General features: G+C 42.7%; 1 protein-coding gene across 10 annotated transcripts in view; it reads right to left on the bottom strand.

Moving 5' to 3' along the window:
- The window catches only part of ZBTB46 (zinc finger and BTB domain containing 46), a 51,080-nt gene extending 27,574 nt beyond the window's left edge, over window positions 1-23,506 (bottom strand). For 2 of the 10 annotated variants that reach the window (XM_086852398.1, XM_086852393.1), the window contains exons 1-5: window positions 23,244-23,506; window positions 22,628-22,808; window positions 16,158-16,285; window positions 14,304-14,441; window positions 6,744-7,713 (exon numbers count right to left, since the gene is read on the bottom strand). In XM_086852398.1, coding sequence (XP_086708524.1) covers window positions 6,744-7,713; window positions 14,304-14,357 — 1,024 coding nt within the window. In that variant the 5' untranslated portion in view covers window positions 14,358-14,441; window positions 16,158-16,285; window positions 22,628-22,808; window positions 23,244-23,506. Of the gene's footprint in view, window positions 1-6,743; window positions 7,714-14,303; window positions 14,442-16,157; window positions 16,286-22,627; window positions 22,851-22,939 lie in introns of all 10 variants that reach the window. The other 8 variants (XM_086852402.1, XM_086852397.1, XM_086852400.1 and 5 more) reach the window with 7 other exon arrangements.
- Window positions 23,507-24,138: the final 632 nt, after the last annotated feature.

Here is a 24,138-nt window from a genome sequence, read left to right as displayed (position 1 = left end):
ATTAAAGTCCTGAACAGGGCTGATTGCAAAGTAGGAATAGAATTTACATTAAAATAATGCTTCTTGTTTTCTCACTCGTAATTTCAAAGTAAAAAACCAAAAAGAGGTAAAAAGGTTTTGAAAAGTTGAGATCTCCGTAAAGAAGAGCACAAGGAACAAATCAAATAGTGAGAAGGGCACTTAGGAGAGGGGAAATGCCTCTGATCTCTGAAGTTAAAGCAGATTAACAGAATCAGAACTGCTACCACGGGGAGGAGGAAGAGGAGAAGGAGGAGGAGGGCTTGGGAGCCTGGGGAAAATGGAATGCAGGGTGGGGAAAGGAAACAGACACTGAGCATTGAGCTAAAGCTGGGTTAGGGTGGAACCATTTTAAAGCCAGGGTGTAGCCAGGGAGTAAAGTGTGTCTGGGTTTAAAGCGATGATTTGAGTTTCCAAACTTGAAAATAACCTGACCAAACCCTTCAATAACAGAAACTCCAAAGTTACTCCTGCAAAGGTTGTATCCCACTAACTCCATTAGCCTGTAGCCATGGTGATACAGAGAACCTGAATTATTCACTGAGCACCCTCTGCAAAATTCTTGATATGGACACAGATTTGTGGTGTTTGGGGTCGGGTTTGTTGTTTTGTTTTTTTTCCTTTGGTTTTGCATTTTGAGACAAGTCTCAGTTACCTCCACTCAGTGCACTGGTGCTTCAGGCACACCAAGGGTTCCAGAGAGGGTCCAGAAACCTGGGCAGCTCCTAAGCCCAAGGAATGCAGGCTAAGCCGATTTCGGGCTAAGAAAGAATTCAGGGGGTGGCATAAGAGCACAGAGCTGTAACCCCTCCATGCCTGGCTGCACCACTGGGACCAGGGCATCAAAATATCTCCCCAGCAAAATCCCCTCAATTGCAGCCAAGATTTTAACACCTTGTACCATAACTGCAATGTCATGGCTGTAAAAGAAGGTGGAAAAATGCAGTAATGAAATTAATTTTCCAAGTGGCAGGCAATTTGTAGTTTACCATTACTTACCCTCAAAAATAATCCAACACCTTCCCAAAAAACTGTTTTAATCCAAAACATCTGTCCTGCTTAAAAAGTGATCTTTCCAAAACTAAATAAAAAATAAAATATAAATAAATAAAATAAATAAAAAAGGTCTAAGCAACAAACTAAACGTAGGAAATTATTAAAATTTGAGCCTGTGTTGGTTTTTAGGATATCAGACATTCACCTGACAACTGAAATTTTAGCCAGCCCAGTTCTCAGTCATGGCTGTAACAAACCTTTAAACAGCTGAAGTTTTCCCACTGCAAGCAGGACTCAGATCATGGCAGGTATACTGGAGATTCCCTCTTTTCAAAGCAAAATCTATTTAAAGAAAGAATAACTGACTGTATTTCATCACAGTGACTTTTCTGGTTGCATTATTTCAATACTGCCTGCTTCCAAAACTTCTCTTAGCACGTCCTTCAATACATTTATTTTTTCTTGTAGAACAGAGCAAAAATCTTTAGGAGTTCCTTAAACACCTGAATCCTGAGTACCACACTCATCTTTCCCCTCCCTTTCTCATTTTGCAAAATCTGGATTCCTCTAGTTGGACCAATATGCTTGCCAAATACCACAAAGGAAACAGGGGAATTTTCAGGGGAATTACTTATTTAATAATGACTTGAAAATATGAATCAAGGGAAGATCTGAAGATTTACACTGATAAAGGGACAGAGTTACAGGAAGCCCAGTAGCTTCCTGAGAAAAAAACAACTTGGTTTCAAGAATAAAATCATCCTGTAATAAGGCAATCCACACCTTCACCTGCCTGTACTCAGGTCCAGACACCTCACCTGCAGAAACTTAGTCGAGTTCATCTGGAATGAGTTCTCCCTTGCCTGCCTCTGAAGCCTTTTGCAGTGTAAGCTCCCTACGAGATCCAACTGTTCAGCATCTGTGCTCCCCAACAGCTCCTGTAATCATAATTTGCTCTCTGGAAAGCAAGACAGAAAAAGGGATGGGAAATGTTGATGACACCAGCTGTCTCCAGGCTTCCCGGGGAGCACAGCTCCCTGCAGCAGCCACACGTGTGGCATTGGAAAACGAGCCACTTCAACTGCTCCTCACCGGGAGGGAGGAAACTTGTGCATAATTAAAGATTTTGATGGGGAAAATGTTAAAGGAACTGTGAGCTCTGCAAAGTCAGAAGGACACAGTGAAGTCCCGCCTGTCCTTCCCATGGGGATCACTAGTCTGGGCTTAGTCGAGTCTTGAAGCTCTTCTTAACAGAACACAGCAACTCTGCTACATGTATTAAAGGAAAGAAAGAAGTTCCCAAACTGTAGTGCCTTTAGAAAGGGCTGCTCTGTTTTTAAAATAATTAGCTTCATTTCACAGTCAATTGGCACACAGAAATTCACTTGCAGCTTTTGGGTGCAAACACTCAGAAGATGTGTGGGAGTATTTCCTTGGAAATAAATTCCTGAATCATAACTACCATGCTTGAACTAACACATTAATAAAGCTGTCAATAAATTCTTCAAAACACACCCTTCAAGTGACAGAGTTTTCCATTACGTGAAGAGGCAAAACCAGCAACGCTTTGCTGGCTTAACAGTAGAGATATCCATTCTCTTCAGCAAGAGCCTTCCAAACACCACCTGATCTTGTAGTCCACACACTTGGGATATGTAATGCCATAAAAATTTTATCCAGCAAGGTTAAAGGAATAGGAACTTAAGGCAAATAAAGATGTTCAAGGCATAAGACTACTTCTGAATTTCATAAGCATCTTTGATAGGAAGACTAAGAAAGAGCAACACGTTTCTTTAGAAAGCCTGTTCTTTTGGCAAGTCCATGGAGGAAATTCTTTTTGCTCAATTATGAAGAAAGGTATTATTTATAAAAGTCCATCCTTCAGTTTACTTTGGAGAACTGCTGCTTCAAATTAATGTGTCTTGGTGAGGAAAACATATAGATGAATGTTTCCTACAAGGAATGACAGACTGACATCCTGAACAACCCAAACAGGATGATAAAGACAAAACCTAATGTGTTTGATGTTAAACAGACAGTCCAAATTAATAAATAGAAACTAGCATGAAAAGATGGTGCTCATCAAGCTTTGTGCTTGACTGACACCAGCCTGAGAAACTGAGAGCTGGATCACAGTCCCAATCCAGCACCTCAGTTTTTCATTTGCATTCTTTTGCACATCCTATCTGATCGTTCTTTCTTGGATGAAAAAGACAATCTTCATGGCAGACATTAACATTCTCTTGCTTTTTCCATTATGTTAGATTACTATTAATAAGATTACTCCAGACACCCCTTTTTATTTTAATCTCCCATGTTGTCAGATTTAAAGACTCTCAATAGCACCCCACCAGCTAATGGGAAATCAACAGATTTGCAGAAAATTTTTTTACCTTTTCAATTTAAATAAAATCTGTGTCTTTTTTTGAGATGCCATTGATTTGTATTTAGTCTACTTAAATATTTGGGACACTTTAATACACCTGCCTGTACTGATAAGAAATTTTTTCCCACTGAAAGCAACACCTCTGCTGAGTGTGAATGAGTCCAGTTGTTTCAAAAGCAAAGTTTCAGTGACTGCAATGTGCTTCTTTGTAATAGGAGAGGAATTAAATAATGCTATACATAACAGAGGAGTAGGAAGCATATTTTTCATCTGTGAATATCCTGCCCCAAATAATCACTGAATTTAAAGGGTGATGCAATGGTTACCTGCAAGATTCCCCTTCCAAAATGCTGCTGGAATGCAGTGCTGTTTGCAACCAAGACAAAAAGAGTACCTTGCACAATTTCAGAAGGAAGACTGAGCTTTGAAGAAGTGTTCTCCTAAACCAGCTTTTGCATTTCCAGAATGCAGTATCTGTGTTGGCCCAGCAGTAGAGAGGCATCTGTAAACCACTCCAGTGAACCCAACAAGAGCTTTCAGCCTTAGCAAGCAGCATCTTAATATAACTGATTAGATCAGAAAAGTGAACAAGCCTTAAAGAACAAAGAGTTCTAGGTAACTTTCTTTCCTCTCAGTTACTTCAGAAAGAACATCCAACACCCATTTCCTCAGTAAGTGAGTAGCTTTCCACCTTAGCAGTGAATATCGCTGATAGGGGCACTTCTAAATAAATGAGGTAAAAGAGAGCCCTAGACTATGAAGTCTGTTTTAAAAAATGAAACTTGACATGACTAAATCAAAGACAACTTCAAGCTGGAATTTAAACACAACCCAAATACTTGTTACAAGTCTCTGCACTATGTCATTACCCATTTGCACACAAGAAAATCAATTATTCTTCGCACTTAGGAGTCAAGTCTGCAACACCCCTATTCAGCAGTGCTGAATTCTAACAGGAGATGGAAGAATCTGGGGTACCAAAATCCAGCCTAAGAGTAACCCTGTAGCTCAGGATGTGAAGCTTGCAGGAAAATATCTCCCATCTGCTCAATATAGGAAATACCCATGCAAAACCAGAAGACCCTTCTGCATGCAGGGCCCCAGTCAGGGATGTTTTTGGGGTAGCAGGGTTGCTTGTACTTCCCAGTGAAAGAGCAGCAGCCTCACCTGAGTGCCCATTTGATTTCCCCCAAACCACAGGTTTACCACACAAGAGGCTGCCTGTGGACAAGGTGTCCAAGGTTAACCAAAACTGAACACATATGGATCTCAAATCCTTTGAAATCATACTGAAAAAATCCCCAAAGACACCACAACACACACAGGGCTTGCAGAGACAATCCCTGCTGTTAAGCCCACATGCACCCATGCCATAATTTCAAGCCTCACAATGCAGAGAAACCTCCCTGTCCAGCAGGGCAGAAAGGAGAATTTTACCTGCATTCACCTCTCCAGATGGTCAATATGGGGAACCCAGGAGCAGCTCAGTCTCCACACACCCCCCTTGTTCCTCATGGACACACTGCTCTCTGCCAGATGCCACTGCCAGCACAGGCAGCCCCCGAGCCTGTTCATTTTGGACAGCAAGAAGTCTTGCCATTCATTTTTAACTTTTCTGTTACCAGCACTATTGAAATATTGAAACTCTTCCCCCAGCCACCACCATTCAGCTGCCCTTTTCCCACCACTGAAACCACCTCCTTTATTGGAAACTGCATTTAAGGCAAGATTTGGAACAAATAATTTGATGTGCCTGCTGACGTGCTGTCTCAGCACTGTGCTGAGTCAACCCCCCGAGCCATCTTCCTCTCATCTGCAAACGGCCACTGCAATTTAATTCCTTAACAATTAGGAATTAAATAATCTAAGTTTCCTTCAGCTTCCGGTAATACAACCTCTTCTGTTCTGCACTATTTTCTGTAAAGACACTCAATCTACACCAGCTTTCCAAGAGGATCAGAGCTGCAGCTCTGTTTCTGCAGCCACTCCAACATGTCTGGTTCACTCCAGGTACCTGTCCAAACCCACATCCCTCAGACAGTACAAGTGATCGAGCTGTTTTTATGGGATGCCATGGAAAATGAAAAACAGTTGCATTAGAACAGAGACCATGCAATCCATGCTGAGTCTTCACTCAAAACAAGGATAAAATACATGCATTGCAAAAATGAGATTCTTCAAAAATCACTGTTACCTTAAATTCTCACATTTTTCTTCCAACTGACATTGTTTAGATTTTATCATCAGCTAATTAGAATAATTACATGCAATTATCTTACTGCAGCAGATAACCATAAAACATAATAAATCTCAAGACATCTGCAGTTACTATTCAATGAAAACCACATTTAAACTCCAGTATGTGAGCAACTTCTTTTTCAGCCCATAAAGACTTTTAAGACTTTCAGTATCCTTTGTATTGTTTTTTTAATCCAAATTTGGCAACATAAAAGTCTATAATCTCACACACTTCTCCTGGCTGACTTGGATTCTGGTATGCAATGAAACACAGGCTAACTCACAGCACAGACTGTTCTTGAAGTCAGCTTGAGAGAGTTTACTAACACACTCCTATAAGACCTTAGAAAAAACACCAAACTCCTAATTCAGAAGTGTTCCTGAATCTATTTAATGCCACTGATTAATGAATTAAATGGGACAATTATCTTGAGACAAAATAATAACTACTGAAGATTCAAAGGAAGTTAAGAAAACAGTTTGCTCACTGGCTACACACTTTAAACCCAGTCACTCATCTCAGACCACAAGTAGTCACACATCAAAATACACTTGAAGCCATAGTGATGCCTCAGAAAAACACGTTGTTCTTGAGAGTTACTATACACTTACCCTGCCATTACCATCAAGAAGCTATGGTGGTTTTCTTACCCAAGAGAAAGTGACACCTGAATATCAGGAAATTCTGAAGATGGTATCGGTAAGACTAAATTACACCTGTGTGTGTGGTGTAATTACATCATCAATATACTGTGCAAGGAAAATTCTTCAACCTTGACATCAATGTCCGCACCTGCTAAAATAAATTCCTTTAACCCTTCCTCTCATTAATTCCAGCAGTTAGAGTGGTGGTTTTGGGGGGATTTATGTTGTTCAAAGCCAAAACAAAATCACCACTTTTACAGGAGAACCAGCCTCCATTGAGGCTCCTGACTGACTGCACTGTGCTTGGTGCTTCTGAACTGCTGGCAACACAAGTTTCTACATTTTTGTATTTCTGGCAAGCTCCTGTTCCAGAGGCTGATAAGATCATCCCATAAACAGATCTAATTAACTCAATTCTCAGTTCTCAGTTTCATCCCCAAAAACTGGAAGAAAGACTTACTTGGGTCTCGACTGCTGTACGGCCATCCTGAGGCAGGTAAAAGGGGCAGCACGGGAGAATTTGCCCTGCTGTCATCCTCCACTTGCTGTGTAATATGTCTCACAGTTTCTTTGTTTTTCCTGTTCTTCCTGCGGCCCGTGGGCTGCCAGCCATCCCCCACTCCTTGCTCTGAGAACCCACTCTGTATTGCACTATCCTTGGCAGAATGCAGCTCACCCCCTCCGTAATGGGACGGTGACACCTGCTCCTCTTTGATTCGCAAAGACCCATAGCCCATGTCACTAGCCCAGAGAGACTGGGACGAAATGTCTTCGTGGCTGTCTGGTTTTGGTTCTTGATCCTCTTTCCCATAACTACTCCCTCCCTCGTGGCAGCTGGCAATGGCTGAGTCCCCAGAGGAGTTTGCCGGGCTCGTTCTCCGAGCTAACCAGGGGGATATACTCCTGCCAGCCACGACTGCCGAAATCAGAGCGTCCGTGCTGCTGCTGGAAGGGGCTCCCAGCTCATAATCGACGAGATCCTCCGAGGCATCAGACTTGATGCTTATGTCCAGAGCTGCTTTGATGAAGTTGTGACAGGCCTGCACGATGTCTGTCATCTGCAGGTAGCTGGCAGCCGACATCACCTCGATGACGTTCCTGCTGGTCAGCGCCAGGTGTGCGGAATACATGAAGTCAATGATTGCCTTAAAGCCCTGGGCAGTGACGATGTCCAGGTGAGTGACTGTGGCCTGGTCAGAGGTTTTCTGGACCTGGCAGTAGAGGGTTTTGAAGTAGCGGCTGCTCCCCAGGAGGACGTTTTTGTGAGCCTTGAAGATCTTGCCCTCCACGATGATGCAGACGTCGCAGAGGATCCCGTGCTGCCTCTGCTCGTTCAGCTCCCGCAGCAGGTGACGGTAGTGGGAAGCAATTTCCATATCTTCCTTTCGGTTATTCATTTGGAGATCTTTATGTTTCCTCTTCCACAAGTCCTGCAGGGGGGAAGGAAATGACAGGGTTACAGAATCCAAGACAAGACTGAGACAAACCCCAGGTTGTACCAAAAGAAGCAACAGGTTCATCTGGGAAGAGTGCCACAAATACAGTTACTGCCTGCAACGCCTCCACATTCATTACAGAATGCACCTTACTTTGACCAGCCTTCAAATAATTTACATTAAAAAGGACTAGATTTGAAGCCAATCCTCCAGTGTCTCATAACATCCCAGAGAAACATTTCTTTAAATTACTACGGACTTGTAAGAAAACCCATCTGAGGTAACCAGAGAACAACAGCTGTCAGTTCTTACTGTAAATTCATTGAAGTTTGGTTTTAAAAGAGATATTGCACTTGAAACCATGCTCAGATGCCCACAGATTACTGAGGGGCACACTGTAACACATTTTCCTCAAGGGAACGAGCATCGTGTGTAGCAGACAGAAGAGCTGGAATCCTCAAACAGCAAGAGCTGACTGAACCCAGCATTTCCCTTGCTACACTGCCATGGAGGGGCTATAAATTTGATTTAAAAGTCAGAGGAACAACAAACAAATCCAAGACCACAGATCACAAAGTTTTAAGTCCCCACCCAAACTAAACTGGCAACAGATCACAACTATGATATTAATGTTATTTGAAGCTCAACCAATACTCTGCAATAAACATGTAATTGCTTTACATCTCCAAGTTTACCCCGCAGCCACCCTCAGACACTGAGTAGAGAAATTCTCATCATCACCTAAAGAAAGGTAATGACCTTTATGACCAACATAGAGCTGAGAAAAATTCACAGGGCTTTTGATCACCTTTCATAAAATCTGGCAGTATTATCCAAAATAAAAGGCTAGTGAGTGCCAGCAGCAAGGTATCTTCTAAGTTATGCTCCAGATTATCCTCCTCTTACACTCCAAAACAGAAAAAAAGGTCCTAAGTGTTGACAGTAATCAGCAGTGCAAGGATTTTCAGACTGCATTTTTTTCCAGTTACTGTCTTTGCAACTCCATCTTTGCCTTTGATGCCACAGCTTTACAAATCCTTTAGCATTCAATTCTGCCATTTTCTCTATACCACTTTTTTTGGAACTTACTACCAAGATTTATCTACTATGGAACAGTGTTTAATGGTCCAAGAGTTTAATGGTCCATGGTTTAATTAAGAGCATCAAGGTGAAGGATACCTTACTCCTTTCTCTCAGAAGCTTAAAATTTGTTCTAATATAAAAAGTCCCAACTGAAGAACTGACATGAGGGCCTACATGTCAACACACAACTGTAAAATTGGACCCAGTTCCAAACGTTATTATGTGCAGGCACACTCATCAAGAAGCCTGGATTTAGGCTACTGGTTGTTACTTATAAAAACAAAACCTCTGAGGTCGTACAGCCCTGAAGCACACATGGTTCAGTGTTTGCACTGGCATTAAGGATGCTGTTTCCAGCCTGGAGCACCTTTCTAACATCCACGGGGTTCACACACAAATTCAATCCCATCTGCTCAAACTGGCTCGCAGCAGTGGGCAGCACAGCCGTGATTCAGGAAGTTTCCTTGGCACATTCAAGTGTGCTTCCTGGGCTGTGGAACACAGATCCACAAGTAGCCTGGCCCCTTCCTCTACCCTGTGCTATTATTATCATCGGCAGGAGCAAAATAGCAGCAGTTTAGTCAACACTGTGGGCTAGAAAAGCACCTCCCAGCCCACAGAACATTCGTGAGGCGGGACCTTCTCCAAGAGAGCCACCTGATGATTCAAAAGTTCAAGTTATGTAAGACTGCTCCAAGCTCCTCCAGTTCTGCAAGGATGGAGCTGCCTCTGCAGCCACAGAAATTCTAATTTGCAAAGCCAGCTAGTCCCTGATCATTGAGAAATGTTTGTTTCCCTCAAGAGAGGAAGGACCATCTTCCTGCAACACAAACAGGCTGAACTGTGTTCATCCACTTCAAAGCCGTGCAGCTTTTCTGCAGAATTAAGCACAGAATGCACAGAGAAGCCAATATTTTTTTTTAAAATTGAACTGCAAGAGGTCAATACCAGTGCAGCTGCACACACCTATTCACCACAGAAATCTGCCCAGAGACCTCAGACCAAATCCTCATCCAGACACCATCTTTGTCTCAAATAAACAAAATAAATCAATGAAAATCAAACCAAGAATCAGGGTCAGAGAATACAAAAAGAAAAAATAAATTAATTTTCAGATGTTTGGCCTGAAAAGGTTGTGATGACACCAGCCAGCACAGCATCTCTCTAATCCAGGCTCTGGAGGTGGCTGCCAGCATTTCCCAACATCTCCATGTTGGAAAAACCACCTCTTAAGGCAGAGTGACAGTTCAGTTTTGTCTTTATTCCAGAAACCACTACAGCATCTACTTTTAGGAGCTGAAGAGTCAGCTTAGTCCCCTTAGGAAACATGAATCGCCACATAGGATAAAGTGAGCTGTCCATCACCAGTCGTGTCTCCAACAGCTGCCATATCCACACAATTCAGGGGAAGATGTAAGAAAACCTCAGAGTCCACAATGAGGAAAGGGTCAGAATGTTTTGGATATGGCATTTCCTTTCACTGTTCCTTCACGGATATTAAAATCCATATTCCAAGACATCAAATCCCTGGAACCGTGGGGAGGAGGGGCAGGAAATCTCCTGCAAGGATATTTTTCTCTTCCTTAATTTCATACAGATTTGCAGTATTTGTCAATGTCTCCACTTGCTCTCGTGAATTTATGGCACAACATCTTTCCTTCTTCAACTGGAAATTCCTTGAGATTTTACTTCTTTGCTATCTCATACATTTATTCAGTTTACTTCAGTGGGTTGGGGTCTCACCCACTGATAACAGTCCACCTCAGACACACCTTGTCCTTTTTTAAGCTGCCTGTGGCAGAAATACAAAATTTAAAATATGTCTCTTGCTATTTTTGGTTTAGACTGGAGCAGTTTGAGGTTCAGGTATGATGGATGGATGGATGGATGGATGGATGGATGGATGGATGGATGGATGGATGTCTTGCTCATCTCTTCAGGAAATAGAAGATAAGGTCAGAGAAAAGATACCAGGGAATTTTTACTAAACACAAAGACACAAAAATCTATGCAAGGCTCCTTACTGGCCACTGAATTGGGCACATTACAGCACTTTTAAGCAAGCAGTGAGGTGGATACTCCTGTGTTCAGTGTAATCAATAAAATGTAACAGTTTCCAAATCAGGAATTATCACTGTAGATGTCTTGATCTTCCTCTGTCACAAGGTCTGCTCCTTCACACATGTCGCTCCACAGCCAACATCTGTCACAGCATTGTACCTTTTAAACAAGAGGTCTTTGGGGGAGAAAATTAAATACGCCTCAAATTCAGAGGAATTAATTAGCTTTCTGTCTACCCATGTCAAACCAGAACATCCGTTTAATGTCAAGGATCACTAGGGAATTAATCCAAGTTAAATTTAAGGCAATTTTCTAGTAGTTAAAAATTCAGGAAGCTTTAAAACCCTGTGCTCTCATGTTCCAATTTCACATGCTGTTTTGTGGCTTGTTGATGGTTTGTTTTCCTTTTTTTTTTTTTTTTCCCCCTTTCCCTAGTAACGATATTTATTTCCACTTTAAAAATGTTGTGGAAAAATTTCTTCAGAAAAGCTGTACCCTTCAAACTTCTGTAGAAGCACATCGAAGATGGAATAAACTGTGGAGGTTTCTTAGAAACAGACCTCGAAGATAAACCAAAAAATACATCATTCATCTCAGCTCTTTTTAGTACACGAAGGCTTTAAAAGTTGAGCATCTACCAGAATTCTTTAGGCCACATGGCCACAGCACAGCTTTCCAGCAAGCCAATGAACCAGGACAGCTCATCTGAAGATTTTCCACAAAATAAAATTGTAGCAGATCAGGCTTTCTTCATAAGCCAGTTCACAGGCAGTACAGTAATTCAAGTCTATTACTTCTCCAAAAAGAACTAAAAAAAAAAAGTCCCAAACCACTGCACGTAACAACAAAAAGAACACAAAGTGAGCAGATTTAAGAGTCACTTTCATGCAAACTTCCGTCAAGATACATTTCTTTTTATTTCTCATATCAGAAAAACCCTGGTCTTGAAGTAAGCATTAATAATTTATACAATCTTTAACCCTAGCTAGAATGAACCCATGAAAATGGTTTATTTTACACTGTCAGTTCAGTTATTTAAACATGAAAATAGCACCTGATGGCACAGTAAGAGTCTAAATCACACTTTGCTTTCTATTGGAAAGGTTTTAAGAAGAGCAAATATTTATTTGTTGGCAAATTTCTCAGCCCAGGAATGAATGAGTCTCCTAACCAAAATCTTAACACCACTAAAATTAGGGGGCACAAATTTGTTGCATTACTTAAATTTTGACAAAAAGTCAAGATGAGAAATGAATTGCACACAAAATCCTCTGCAGAGCAGTCCCCTGGGAAATAGTGGGGACAAAAATAAACTTCCTTCCCTCAGAAAGAAAACAGGGGGGAAAAAAAAAAGGCCTGGAGTATTTTTTGAGGGGGGATGTTTGCTGTTGTTAGGATTTGTTTGGTTGGTTGTTTACTTTTTCTTTTCTGGGAATGTAAGTGAACTGAAGATTTAAACTAAATTGAACTTTGTCTATATCAATTTTCTCAGCATGTTTCTACACTTAATACCAAGGACCAAAGGTAAAGAGCACCAAAATGCTCACTAGTGCACTCCTCCACCACTCTGCTCCCTAGAGAAAACATGCCAACTGGAATTTAACCAAAAATGTGTTGTTTCCTCCCCCTCCTCCCTTCAGAGAAAAGTAAAAACAGATTAAGGAAGAACTCCAGTTCACTCCAGTGCTTTATTACAGAAAAACCCAGCAAACACACCCCACTTCTCTGCTTCCCCTGTGTCCTGTCCATGTTTCCACTCCCAAGACATTCCAACATTTTTAAAATTCCTCTGCAAAGGAGCTCTGCAAGGTGAGATTGGGCTTGAAATGCTTCCTTGCACAACAAGACACAGTGTGCATGCAAGTTTCACTTTTATCCAATTAAAGACAACAGAAATACACATGATTCCTACTCTCCATCTGCCCTGTGCTGAAAAGAATGGAGAACAAAACCCCTTAGGAACTGAAAAGGACAGTAAAGGAGAGAAAAAGAAGACTCAGGATATTCATGGATGGTAACTCTCTGCAAAGACACTGTTCAGGAGCTTCACAAGCACAAATCTCCACAAGTGCAGTGTTTTCTCACAAGTGTGCCCGAGGAACAGCAGCAAACAATTCTGAAGGCGTTTTAATTTCTTGATACTATATAACACCAAATTATACACACATGATTAGTTTTGTCCAAGATAGATATAAGTAACAGCTTACAAAAATGAACAGTTGCCAAAAGAGAAACTCCTTTACCCTATTCTTATTCCCAAAACAAATCATCTATTGTTTTAAGTTGGTCATTCCAACCACAACTCTGAATTTGAGGAGAAGGAGGCAGATGTTTATAAACAGACCAAACCAGACCCTCGAGCCAGAGGGGTCACTCAGAGCTCAGGGTTTCATACAAACAACATGTACCACTGCTCCCTGATGACCAGGGATGGGAAAGTTTAATTGCAGCCCACCAGTGCAAGTTCAGCCTCATGGGCTGGGACTCACAGGAAGAAAATAAAAATTTCACCATTCACTTTGAGAACTATAGAAGTATAGAAAGGGCTTGGGGTGGGGGCACATGATTTTCAGTAAACTTAAATACTAATTCTATTTTCATTACCAAATTTGATAGGCTCACTGAATTGTCAGTGGTTGCAGGGCAAAAAGAACCCCAAGTCCCTGCATAAATTTATCAGCATTGGTCTGATCAAGATTCACTAGAATTTCTCCAACTTCAAGCCAATGTTGATGCATCATAGGCAACATTAAAGCAACATTTAATAAAAGATTAAAACCTCTGATTAGAATCTGTAGCAGATACAATCCAGAAAGTCCATGAGTAAACTTCTAACAGCAGAGGAGAACACTACACACTTCCAGCATTTCACCATGCCATTAAAGATTTGTTTCCACAGTCTGAACAAGAGCCACAAGCAAAATCTAACTCCAACAGCACAACTTAAAATAGCAGGAAGTCATCATTAAACATTTCACTATACTCCAAAACTTTAAACCAGAGACTTGGCTGTGACCTTTGACTTGTCAAACCATCCACCTGAAGTTATGGGTCAGCCAATGTGCAGGAGCTGGACAGCATAAAAGTGCAGCCAAAACACAGGATTTCATAGAAAAATTCATTTATTATCCTTCATTAGCTCTGACAGCACATGAAGAATTTCAAGAGAAAACCAGGACCGAAAATGAGAGGTAAGTGAAAACCTGCTGTCCTCCACATTTTGGGAGGAGGGTAATTAGAATTCAAAATTTAGAAAATGTAAAGTTAAAAATTTTAGGGGGAAAACAGAAAAGACCAGAAAACATAAAAGACCAGATATGCATATTTTGCTTTATTTTTCTTAAAAGTAACGTGTGATTTTTGCTGATTTTGTTAAAGAAAACATGTAAACCACAATATTGAATAAAGAAACAATAAAATCCATGACAATTACTTCTTACCAGTAACAAACTGGGTTCCAGGTCTAGTGTTTCTCCTATAACAGCTGAGGACATCAACACCCCAGGGCAGCACAGGTAGTGCCCTGTTTGTAACCTTCCAACAGCACTGGAGTGAACTCTTGTAGGAGAAAGACAGAACTATGACAGAAAACAAAACCAGAACAAATTATTAGCAATAAACTTACAGTGAAATGCTTTGAAGTCCTTTCCCTCCAAACTCACAGTCATTACATTTTAACTTATGACTTAATGAATTCCAAAAAAGTCAACTCCAAGCACATTAATACATTAAAAGTAATTAAAGCCTGGCTACCACTTTGTAATAATGTAAGCAAGAGTTACTTCTTAAAGGTATGGGAACAAAAAGGTCTAATTTTAGCTACTAAAACTTCAATCAGAGCCTTGAACAACAGGGTTTCCTGTTTGGGAGCTTTTCAAAACATTCTCACTTTAATGACTCTTTAAAGAGACTCACCTTATCTGACCTATAAAACACTGAGGTTTAAAAGCTATCAGTACAGCTCCTGAAAGAAATTAGCAGTGGAACACCCAGGAGAATTTGCTCTTGAAATGTTTAGTTGCCAGTTTCTAGTGGCTGACACCATTCTGGGTTAAGAGACCGAACAATCCCAAGATTTGTAAAGTTTTGTGTAAAATACAGATAAATTTAGGTATAGTAAGACACATGTACAGACAGGCTTCTCAGAGAAAACCTGGGTGTTTATGGTTGCACAGTACAAGGAGCAGGAATAGTTCAACTACAACCAAGGCTTTTGTCTGTGAGGACACATCCACTAAAACTATCATCTTCTACACCTATTTATCTCATATAAAACAGACTTTATTTTCTTCAGAATAGCATATACACCACACTGGCAACATTTAACTTCCAGTCTTACACTTCTGAAGTCTGCTTTATTCAAAGCTTTATATTGTTAGTCATAACAAAGTCCTTTTTGATCTCTGCATTTCAAACACCTTCAATACACAGATTAGCTCTCTTAATGAAAATAAGATATAAATCAATACTGGTGATTTCAAGACTGACCTTCTGTAGTAACAGATTGTGAAAGGAAACATCAGAAGATAAAAGTTAAGAAAGCTTTTCCAACACAAATTAATGACATTATAGAAGGTGAAACAAAATATCCAATAAACAAATGAAGTAATAAGGAAAAACCAAGCATTCTTATGGCTAACAGCAGAACTGAAAATCTTGAAAACAAATATGACCCAATTGAAGCAAACACCAGTGACTTTGTTCTCAGTTTCTATTCTGGACTGCCAAGTCTTGCCTTTCTCTATTTCTGATTGCTTCTCCATAGCAATTGTTTTGGCGAGCTCTTTTTAGTCCTTTTTTTTGGACAGTTAAGAAAAAATAAAGTGGTGAAGTGAGAGAGCCAGACCAACCCAAACACATGGGGAATTACTTTGTTAACAAAGTGTAACAAGGTGTAGGTATTTCCACTTAGACCTGGGGCTAGTACTGTTAAAACTCTCACTTACACCTGTCCTAGAGCACAAAAGGAGCTTGAACAGATTGGTAAAAATGACAAAGCTGAGCCCTGCACTTTCTCTTTGCTTGGAGCTCTGCACCTGTTTCCCTCTTGTGACCAAACAGATGAGAAGTGACTGTGATGGATGGAGGCACCTCTGCCACAAGGAAGGAGCAGAACAGCCAGGGGTATTTCCCCAACTTCTGCAGGTGACCAAGATTTCTAAATGAGTCCTTGTTATCAATGTTAAATCAAGTTTTGTGAGGAACTGTCAGCCCTCATAACAATGTTTTCTCCAGGTTCCCTTTCTCTTTCCCATACCACATGACAAAAATATCTTTAAATGCTGCGAACTTACCGATACTTGAAAGTGTTTCCTGTTAGCAAAAATAAACCTTGCAATGTTTCACAGCTGGACAGTGCATGTTTCAATGAAGAGAGGAAAATGGTCTCTGGTAAGAAGCTCCAGAAGGTTCATCAGATGTCCTGTGTTTGGGAATGGAAAGAATAGGAGGCAAAAATTAAAATCCAAACTTTAACTCGATACAAACCCCTTCAGTGTCTCATAATTACAAGCAATATTTAAAATAACTGCATATTTACAACACTGTTTGCCATTTTAACAAGAAATGTTCTGATATATTCCTATAATTAATCATGCAAGAAAAATCATTTAGCCCTTGTGTTAATGTAAAGAAAGAGTTTAACACACCAGTATTAAGACTGTTAATCACTTCTGACTACGCTTCCAGAAGTGCTTTGAAAACATCACTCTCAAAAACAGCACTTTATAAAAGGAATTAAAAAAACTTTAACAACATTGCTGCAGTTGACATGTAAGTTTCAGTTAATGTTTCTGTGACCTCTGCCACCCACATGCTTTAAGTGGGGTTGGAATTAATCTCACCTCACCTCATGATTACAGTGATTCCCCTTCAAACCAAAATATTTGCCTGAGGTTACAGAAAAATCATGTGTCCATGTTGTGTGAAAGGAAGAGATTTGAGTTTTATTCCCATCCAGCTTGACTGAATCACACCCTCAGATTTTAACTACCAAGCAGCATCCACACAAGTACTGAGGAAATCACTTTGCTTCTCTTGCAAACATGAAAAAAAAAATTTGAAAAAAGACCCAAAAACAAAAATGAAGATGCAAATAACTAACAGAAGATATATTTTCCACGCCTGTAAGAGCTATGCAGCCTGAAATACAATATTCCAGTGGGTAACAAGTTGCTAATATGACAGGATGCACCTTTGCAACAGGGCACAGTAATATTTCCACTGCACTTGGATTACCTCTGCATTTCCCTTATTCATTTCCCCATAATATCCAGCTCTGTCCATCTGCCTATCTCCCCATCCTCTCTCCATCCTGGTACAGTAACAGCTGCTCAAATCATTCCCCTGTTTTCTCTCACTCATCTGAGTGTTCTCTCATCAGAGAACATCATGAGTGTTCTCTCTCTCATCTGGTTGCACTGGGAGAACAGACCCAACACTACTCGTGTCATGGACCCTGCAGAAGGCAGTAAGAACTTGGCAGAACTGCTACAGGGTACCAGGCTTGAGAAGTCTGGTGACACCAAACAAAAATTATAAGAATTTAGCTACAGATATATCTGCTACTCTAGCAACAAAGATTAAAAAACAACCTGAAAAATTCAAATGCCTGTGGCTCATATGACACCTGTCCAAGTGCCATTAGATCTCCTTAAGATCTCCTACAAGATCTTAAGCTTTTACTTTAAAAAGTCACAAAAGAAATCTAAGTAAAAAACTCTGCCCTTGTGCCTTTATTAGTCAGAAAACAACATTAAAAGTACCTTAAAAAAAAAAAAAAGAAAAGAAAAAAGGATTGGAGAACTGTAAACTTAGCACACTGGGAATTGCCCTGAAGAATGGTTTCCCCCAAATTTTCTCATTGGTTTTTGGCTTTTTAGTTAGGGGATCTTTGCCAAAGTTCCCTAACTCAATACGTAAAAAGGGAGGGAGCCAAAGGAGGAAGAATCATGAGGTGATTTTTAAAAGGAAGTAAAGCAAGGGTAAAAACCAAGAGAAAGATCACCTAAAAGACAGAAAAGACACACAAGGAGTCATGAATAATCTAAGAGTAAAATAATCAACCAGTGCAAAACTAAAGATAGCATATGAAGGACTCTGAGAACAACCTAATTCTGTTTGTGTAACTCATGGTACAAGTCCTCCGTGCCTTGGGTAAGGATCCTGGTTTACTTTTTAGCACAAATCTCATAATCCAGATTTGATCAACTACTATAAAAGAAAAAAAGAAGTGAAGCCAAGAAGGACACATTGGTAACAAGAAGGAAGTCAAAAAGCTCATTTTATATTTAGCCACCACCTCATTCTTCAACCTTATAGTAGCAGGACTGTTAAGAGCAACTGGGCCCTGACTACTTCATTTATTGGCACTTAAATTAGTTGGGTTTGGATATTTTAAGCACCTAATGTCCAATACAGACCATTGATTCTTCTGTTCCAGGGCATGATCTGAGCACTAGTCAGGAAGGTATTTCCACTGATGCTGTATCAGTGCAAAAGGTGCAAATTTTGTTTAACCCTTTCCTATAAGAGAGTAACCCAAAGCCCTGAAATACCAGCTTTCTGCAGAGCTCTTCTCCATGGGGTGAGAAATGCCAGGAAGCAAACTCACTTGGATGGAATAAGTCGTTTGTTCAACATATGACAAGGAAATAATTAGGAAAGGTAACTAGGTATTTCAATATACAAAGGTATAAACATATTCCTTAATAGACAAAACCCTGTTCACTTTTCTAAGTAGGCTTCTTGGGCAGGTAAGGTCCTGGTACACACTTTCTCGTTAACAAATGTATTTTCCTTTGCTTGGAGCTCTGCACCTGTTTCCTTGTTATGAGCACACAAGCTCATAGATGTGTTTGTAGAATTTTTTGACACCTTGGTGCCTCTTTCCAGTACAGGAGATGCCAACTCAGCGTCACTATAAAGCAAACACAGGGCAACTTCCAACATTTGCAGGGTGTTTTCCTTCCCAAGGGCACACATGAGTCAAGTCAGCAGCAGGACAAGATCACCACTGTCTGGGCTGGAATAAAAGCCAGCCATATCCCCAAAAATCAAGCCAAAAAGGTGAATTTCAGCTCTAATTCAGCATCTACCTGTCACATTGCAGCAAAGCCACCTCTCCCCTCCTGTGCCAGGGACATCCTTACCTATGCACAACTGAACACTGCCAAGTGGGACACATTTCCATCTCATTAGAATGGCTGTCAAGGATCTCACCCTGCCTCTGGAGCGCTCGGAATCTATTCCAAACCAACATCTCAGCAGCAGCCTGATGTTTCTTAAATACATGGGTATGAAAGAAAGTCAAAGCGACTGTTCAGAAAATAACTGCACCACAGCTGACTTGGTAAGGGACAGCAAACCCCACCCACGAGCCTCTGGACCTCACCACATCCCAGAGGGAATTCAGCCAGGACTTCACACTGGTTTGCCTTTATTAAGAATAAGCACTTCTAGTACAATTTTTCACCAGCATAATTGAAAATGTCTGGGAAAGCTGAGTAAACCCTTGTTTCACAGAAGGGGAGATGTATAACAAGAAGTTACACACCAACACGTTCAGTCAACAGCTGGAGGATGGGAACTGAGTCCCAAAGAGCAGCTTTCCTTCTAAATTGGACATCCTTGTGCATCCAAACACACACCAAGGCAGCACAAACCAGAAAACTATTGATCTGTTTAGGGAAGTTGATATTCTTCCCTCTGGTTTCTCAAGGAAAGAAGCCCCACATGAAGTGATACAGGCTTTTATTTCTCATCCTGCTGAAAGAACCGAAGATCCAGGGGGAACTGAGAAACCCAACTACTGAAGGATGTATTTAAGGGGGCTGCAAACACAAACATACAAAAAGTCCATGGGAAGGGAGTAAAGTGAAGTTTTGAAGCAACAAATTTTAACTAACATTGGAGCCCTGACTGTTATTGTGCTTTGCCCAGATATCATAAAAACTCCCACGGAGATGTTTTAGGGATGGAGTAGGATCGCAGGACTTCCCGCAGCCCAAATTCCTGCCTCTCACAGCCACGCTCGCTCCTTGTGCTCTCTCCTAACGTGACCCCTGCTCTCTGCACACAACCTGCTCGCTTTCACTGTTAACACACTTGGAGTTTCAAATATCACACAAAGAGAACACAGGTGAGCTCCACACTTCAAAATATTTCAGCCAAACTCAAGCCAGGAGCGAAATATAAAAACGGAATTAATCTCTCTGTGTAAAGTGTCAGAATTTTCCAGGGTAGTGCTCACAGACAGGAATGGACACAGATTGCTGCCTCCTGGGAATTATAACAGACATGTGGGATAACCATTACAACTGCAGGTAGCTCTTCAAAGACTTAAACTAAGCCCTCTCCCTGCCCTTCTGTTTGCCCATTAAACTAAACATACAGGAGCATGGAAAACCCCTGTGAATGGTTTTTACCAATTTAGGGGGAGTCTGGAAAGCGTTACAGAGTGCTCTGGAGCAGCCAGTAAAACCAGCAACACGAAGGGAAAAATGTCCTGGGAAAGGTTGAGCTGTTTATGAAATAATTCTGCCCTGAAAGCAGGCAGTGGCAGTTTGGATTGGGTGTCAGCCTGCTCTGTGCTGCTGCTGGGAGGAGAGGAAATTTTGCTTAGAAACTTCAAAAACACGGATCTAAAAAAAAAAAAAAAAAAAAAAAAAAATCCACCCAAGTGGATAGCAAAGACAAAAAGAATATGCTCAACCTCACAGCAACACAACACATCACCAGAGGAAAAACAGGCAATTAACAGATCTTCCAAATATGAGGCATTTTTCCTTTTGACAGAGGGCTGCTGGGGAGGGGGGAGCTGCTAAACTGGTTTTCCTCTAAGCACTTCCAGATATTAAAAAAAAAAAAATAAAAATCCTCTCGCAAAGAACATATCCACTGTTGTACAACTGTCCCAGAAAACAAAGACCACGGGGAGAAAGTGGCCCATTTTCTCCAGTCTCCAAGAACCCCAAGTACAGGTCATGTTTGCAAAGGCTCAGTCCTACACACTCCAGAACGGAGCAGCATTTAAAGCACAGGAATAAACACCTAAGGTGAGAGTTACTAGAATGCCCCGTTTTTGGTACCAGAAATTGAATCAATTCCACCCAGGCGAACGCACAGTCTATGAAAACAACCGCGAGAGAAGTTTCGCTGTGAGTGAGTTTCCCCCTCCTGGACACGCTGCATCAAAACCAAAAGATTCGTTTTCTATTTCAGCTACAGTTATGCCATGAATGCAACAAACCATGGAATATTTTCCAGAAATTTGGGAGCCCCCTGAATCCTGTCCTGTAGCTCTCCCTCCAGCCCATGGGCAGCTCCTCTGCCTGTTCCCTGACAGCTCCCAAAAAACACCTCAAAGCTGTAACTCCTCACTGCATGTTGAAAATATTGTGACTAATAATACACTCCACCCTTTTTTTCCACCACTGAGGATTTCAAAATATAAAACTTGACAAACAGTGAGAGAGTTTAGAAGGGGAAAGTTAAATTTTATTTCCAATTAAAGGAGGCTATAAAAGCATAAAAGTGAGGTATTGATTAAAGTGAAAGAGCTGTCCAGTCACAGAAAGCTTCATCTTCAAAAATTACATTCTTCTCACTCTTCTTGGGTATCACTGCCCTTTCTTATAATCCCCACAGGAAAATAAAAAGAGAAAAAAATACTCCCTGTCTTTTTTGAGAAAACACATTTAATGCATTAGTAGCAGGACTGATCTGTGCATACAGAGAACCCACACTCAATAAATACTTGATTGAGTCCACACACTGAGACCTACATCTCAATGACAGCAGCTAAATGCTAAAAATGATACCAGTGATGTAATTAAAATGCACACAAGAACTTCGGTACAGGTGTCTACAATGCCACTGTTTGCTAAACACATCTCCTAATTAGCATGGCTTTAAACAATGCTGATAATAATCCCGTCCTGCAAGGCTTGCCAAATGAATCATTGGGATTGCAAAATAAAAAGCATGAGGAATTCATTAAAGAGCTGTTAAACTCTCCTTTGTTTATCTTTCCCCGGTCAGGTGTAAAAATAAATAAATATGGGTTTATGTCTCCGGATTCCATCCGAATGCTCTGCTCCACAATAACGCACCGGGGAAGAACCTCTTCAGGAGGTAGCAACATTTTTTTTTCCTCTCCGTTTCAAAAGAGAAATCCTCCCACTATTACAGTCCTGAAAATCTGCTCCATTCTCTATTTGTCATCTGGGATTGAGTTATCAGACACTACTTGTATTACTTTGGGAACTGACATGTCTATTTACAGAGACACAAAGGCAATCCAGCAGCACAACCCCTGCTTTTCCCAGCACCTCTCCTTCTCCCCTCCGCCAAATTCTAGCAGCACTTTTTTCTGGGGAGGGGGGAGGATACCTCACTAGTTTCCCAGAATGACAGAGAACATTTCCAGCCACTTTTGCACTTGTTACAGCCTTATGAAAAATCACCTATATCCCCCCCAAAGGAACAGCATTATTTTTTCAAGGCTTTTTTTTTGTTTGTTTGCTTGTTGGGGTTTTTTGTATTTCTTTTTTTTAAAGAGGGTCACTTCCCCCATTTCAGCCTGCAATTAAAATGGAGGCAAGGCCAGGCGATCTATGTCTGGCTTTAGGGGGAGACAATAACCCAAAACAGGCCTGGCTTTAAAAAAAAAAAAAAAAAAAAAAAAAAAAAAAGAGAGGGAGAAAGAGAAAGAGAGAGACAGGCAGAAAGAGAGAAATACAACATGCTTCACCAGTATTATTACCTCATCCCTTTTTCCAAGCAGTTTTGAACCACACTCCTGACAAACTCTTGGTCCAACTTGCACGGATGCTGGATTTTAGGGGGCGGAAAGGGTTTTAATGCTGGAGCCGGGATTGAGGCTGGCTATCCGCAAGTGGAGCTGCTGTTAAAATGCCCCCTTGTCTCTTCTCCTCTCCCTTGAGCTGGGTGTTGACGCAGCAGAAATTACCAGCTGGAAAATTCCCCTTTTGGAGGTTACGGGGAGGGGGGGGGGGCGGGCGGAGGAGCGAGGGGAGGGGAGGGCCGGGGGAGGGGGGTTAAACCCGGCACTTACCAAGTTAAGCCATCCACCCACACCAAATAGGACATCGCGTCCCAAAGAAGGCTCCGTGCCCCCCTCGGCGGGCAGGGCGCGACCGGCCGCGCTCCCCCCGCGGCGGGCGGGCAGAGGGGGGAATAACGGGGATAAAAACGGGGATAAAGATAAAAACGGGGATAATAAGGGGGAGAATAACGGGGATAACACCGGGGGCGGCGGTGCGGGAGCAGAGCGGGGAGCTCCCCGCCGCCCCTCGAGGGGTGGGGGGGCGGCCATGGCGACCCCGCTCGCCCCGGGGGGCGGGGGGCGGCGCGCTTACCTGTGCCCCATGGAGGAGAGCGGGGTGTCGGAGCGGCCGGAGCGGTGGCTCCGTCGGTCACTCCGTGCCTCTCCTCCCGGGTGGGGAGGGGAAGGGGAAGGGGGGGCGGAGGGCGGAGGAGGTGGGGGGGAGAACCCGGCGGAGGGGGGGAAGGGGGGGGCGCCCGGGCGCGCTCCCGACGCTCCCTCGGGCGCGCGGGGCGCGAGCCCGCGGCTGGCGGGGGGGGCGCGGGGGGGCGGTGCCACGCGGCGCGTGCCGGCGCTGTCCCCGCCCACTCTCCCCCAGCGGAGGGCGATGATTGGGCGGCGGCCTCTCCGTCGGCCACGCCTCCTTGCCACGCCCCCCTCCCCTTGCGCCGGGGGAGCGGGGGCGCCACCGGCGGCGCTGCCACTGCCGGACACCGGAAGTGAGGGAGGGCGGGGGCGCGCGGCGCGCGGGGCACGCCGGGACAGCGCGGGGGCTGCGCTGAGGCGGGGGCGGCGGCGGGACCCCGGGACTGCTCCCGGTCTTGGTCCCGGTCCTGATCCCGATCCTAACCCCGCTCCTGCTCCGGACCTCTCAGGGCCTCCCCGGCTGTGTCCTGCCCCCGGCAGGTGCGCCTGGCCCCGGGAGGGGCGGCTGTGCGCCCTCAGCGGGGCGCGTCCCCTAAGCCCCACCGCGGGATGGAGGACGGCGGGTGTTGGAGCGGGGCAGTGCCGCAGCCTCCTCCGGACCCTGCAGGGACAGACGGACAAAAATCACTTTCCCCCTGTAGTACGCACTGAGATGTATTTCACACAGTGCCCTGAAATGAAACAATGTCAAATAAGTGCAGTTCGGAGCCCCCTGACCCGTAATGGCCGGTGGTCGGGGAAGGATGGAGATCAGAGCGGACGGAGATCACAGCCAGCTCCGC

The sequence above is a fragment of the Cyanistes caeruleus genome, chromosome 16 (genome assembly GCF_971803275.1).
Source record: "Cyanistes caeruleus chromosome 16, bCyaCae1.hap1.1, whole genome shotgun sequence".
Taxonomy (NCBI): Eukaryota; Metazoa; Chordata; class Aves; order Passeriformes; family Paridae; genus Cyanistes; species Cyanistes caeruleus.
This window is presented reverse-complemented; position numbering and strand designations above follow the sequence as displayed.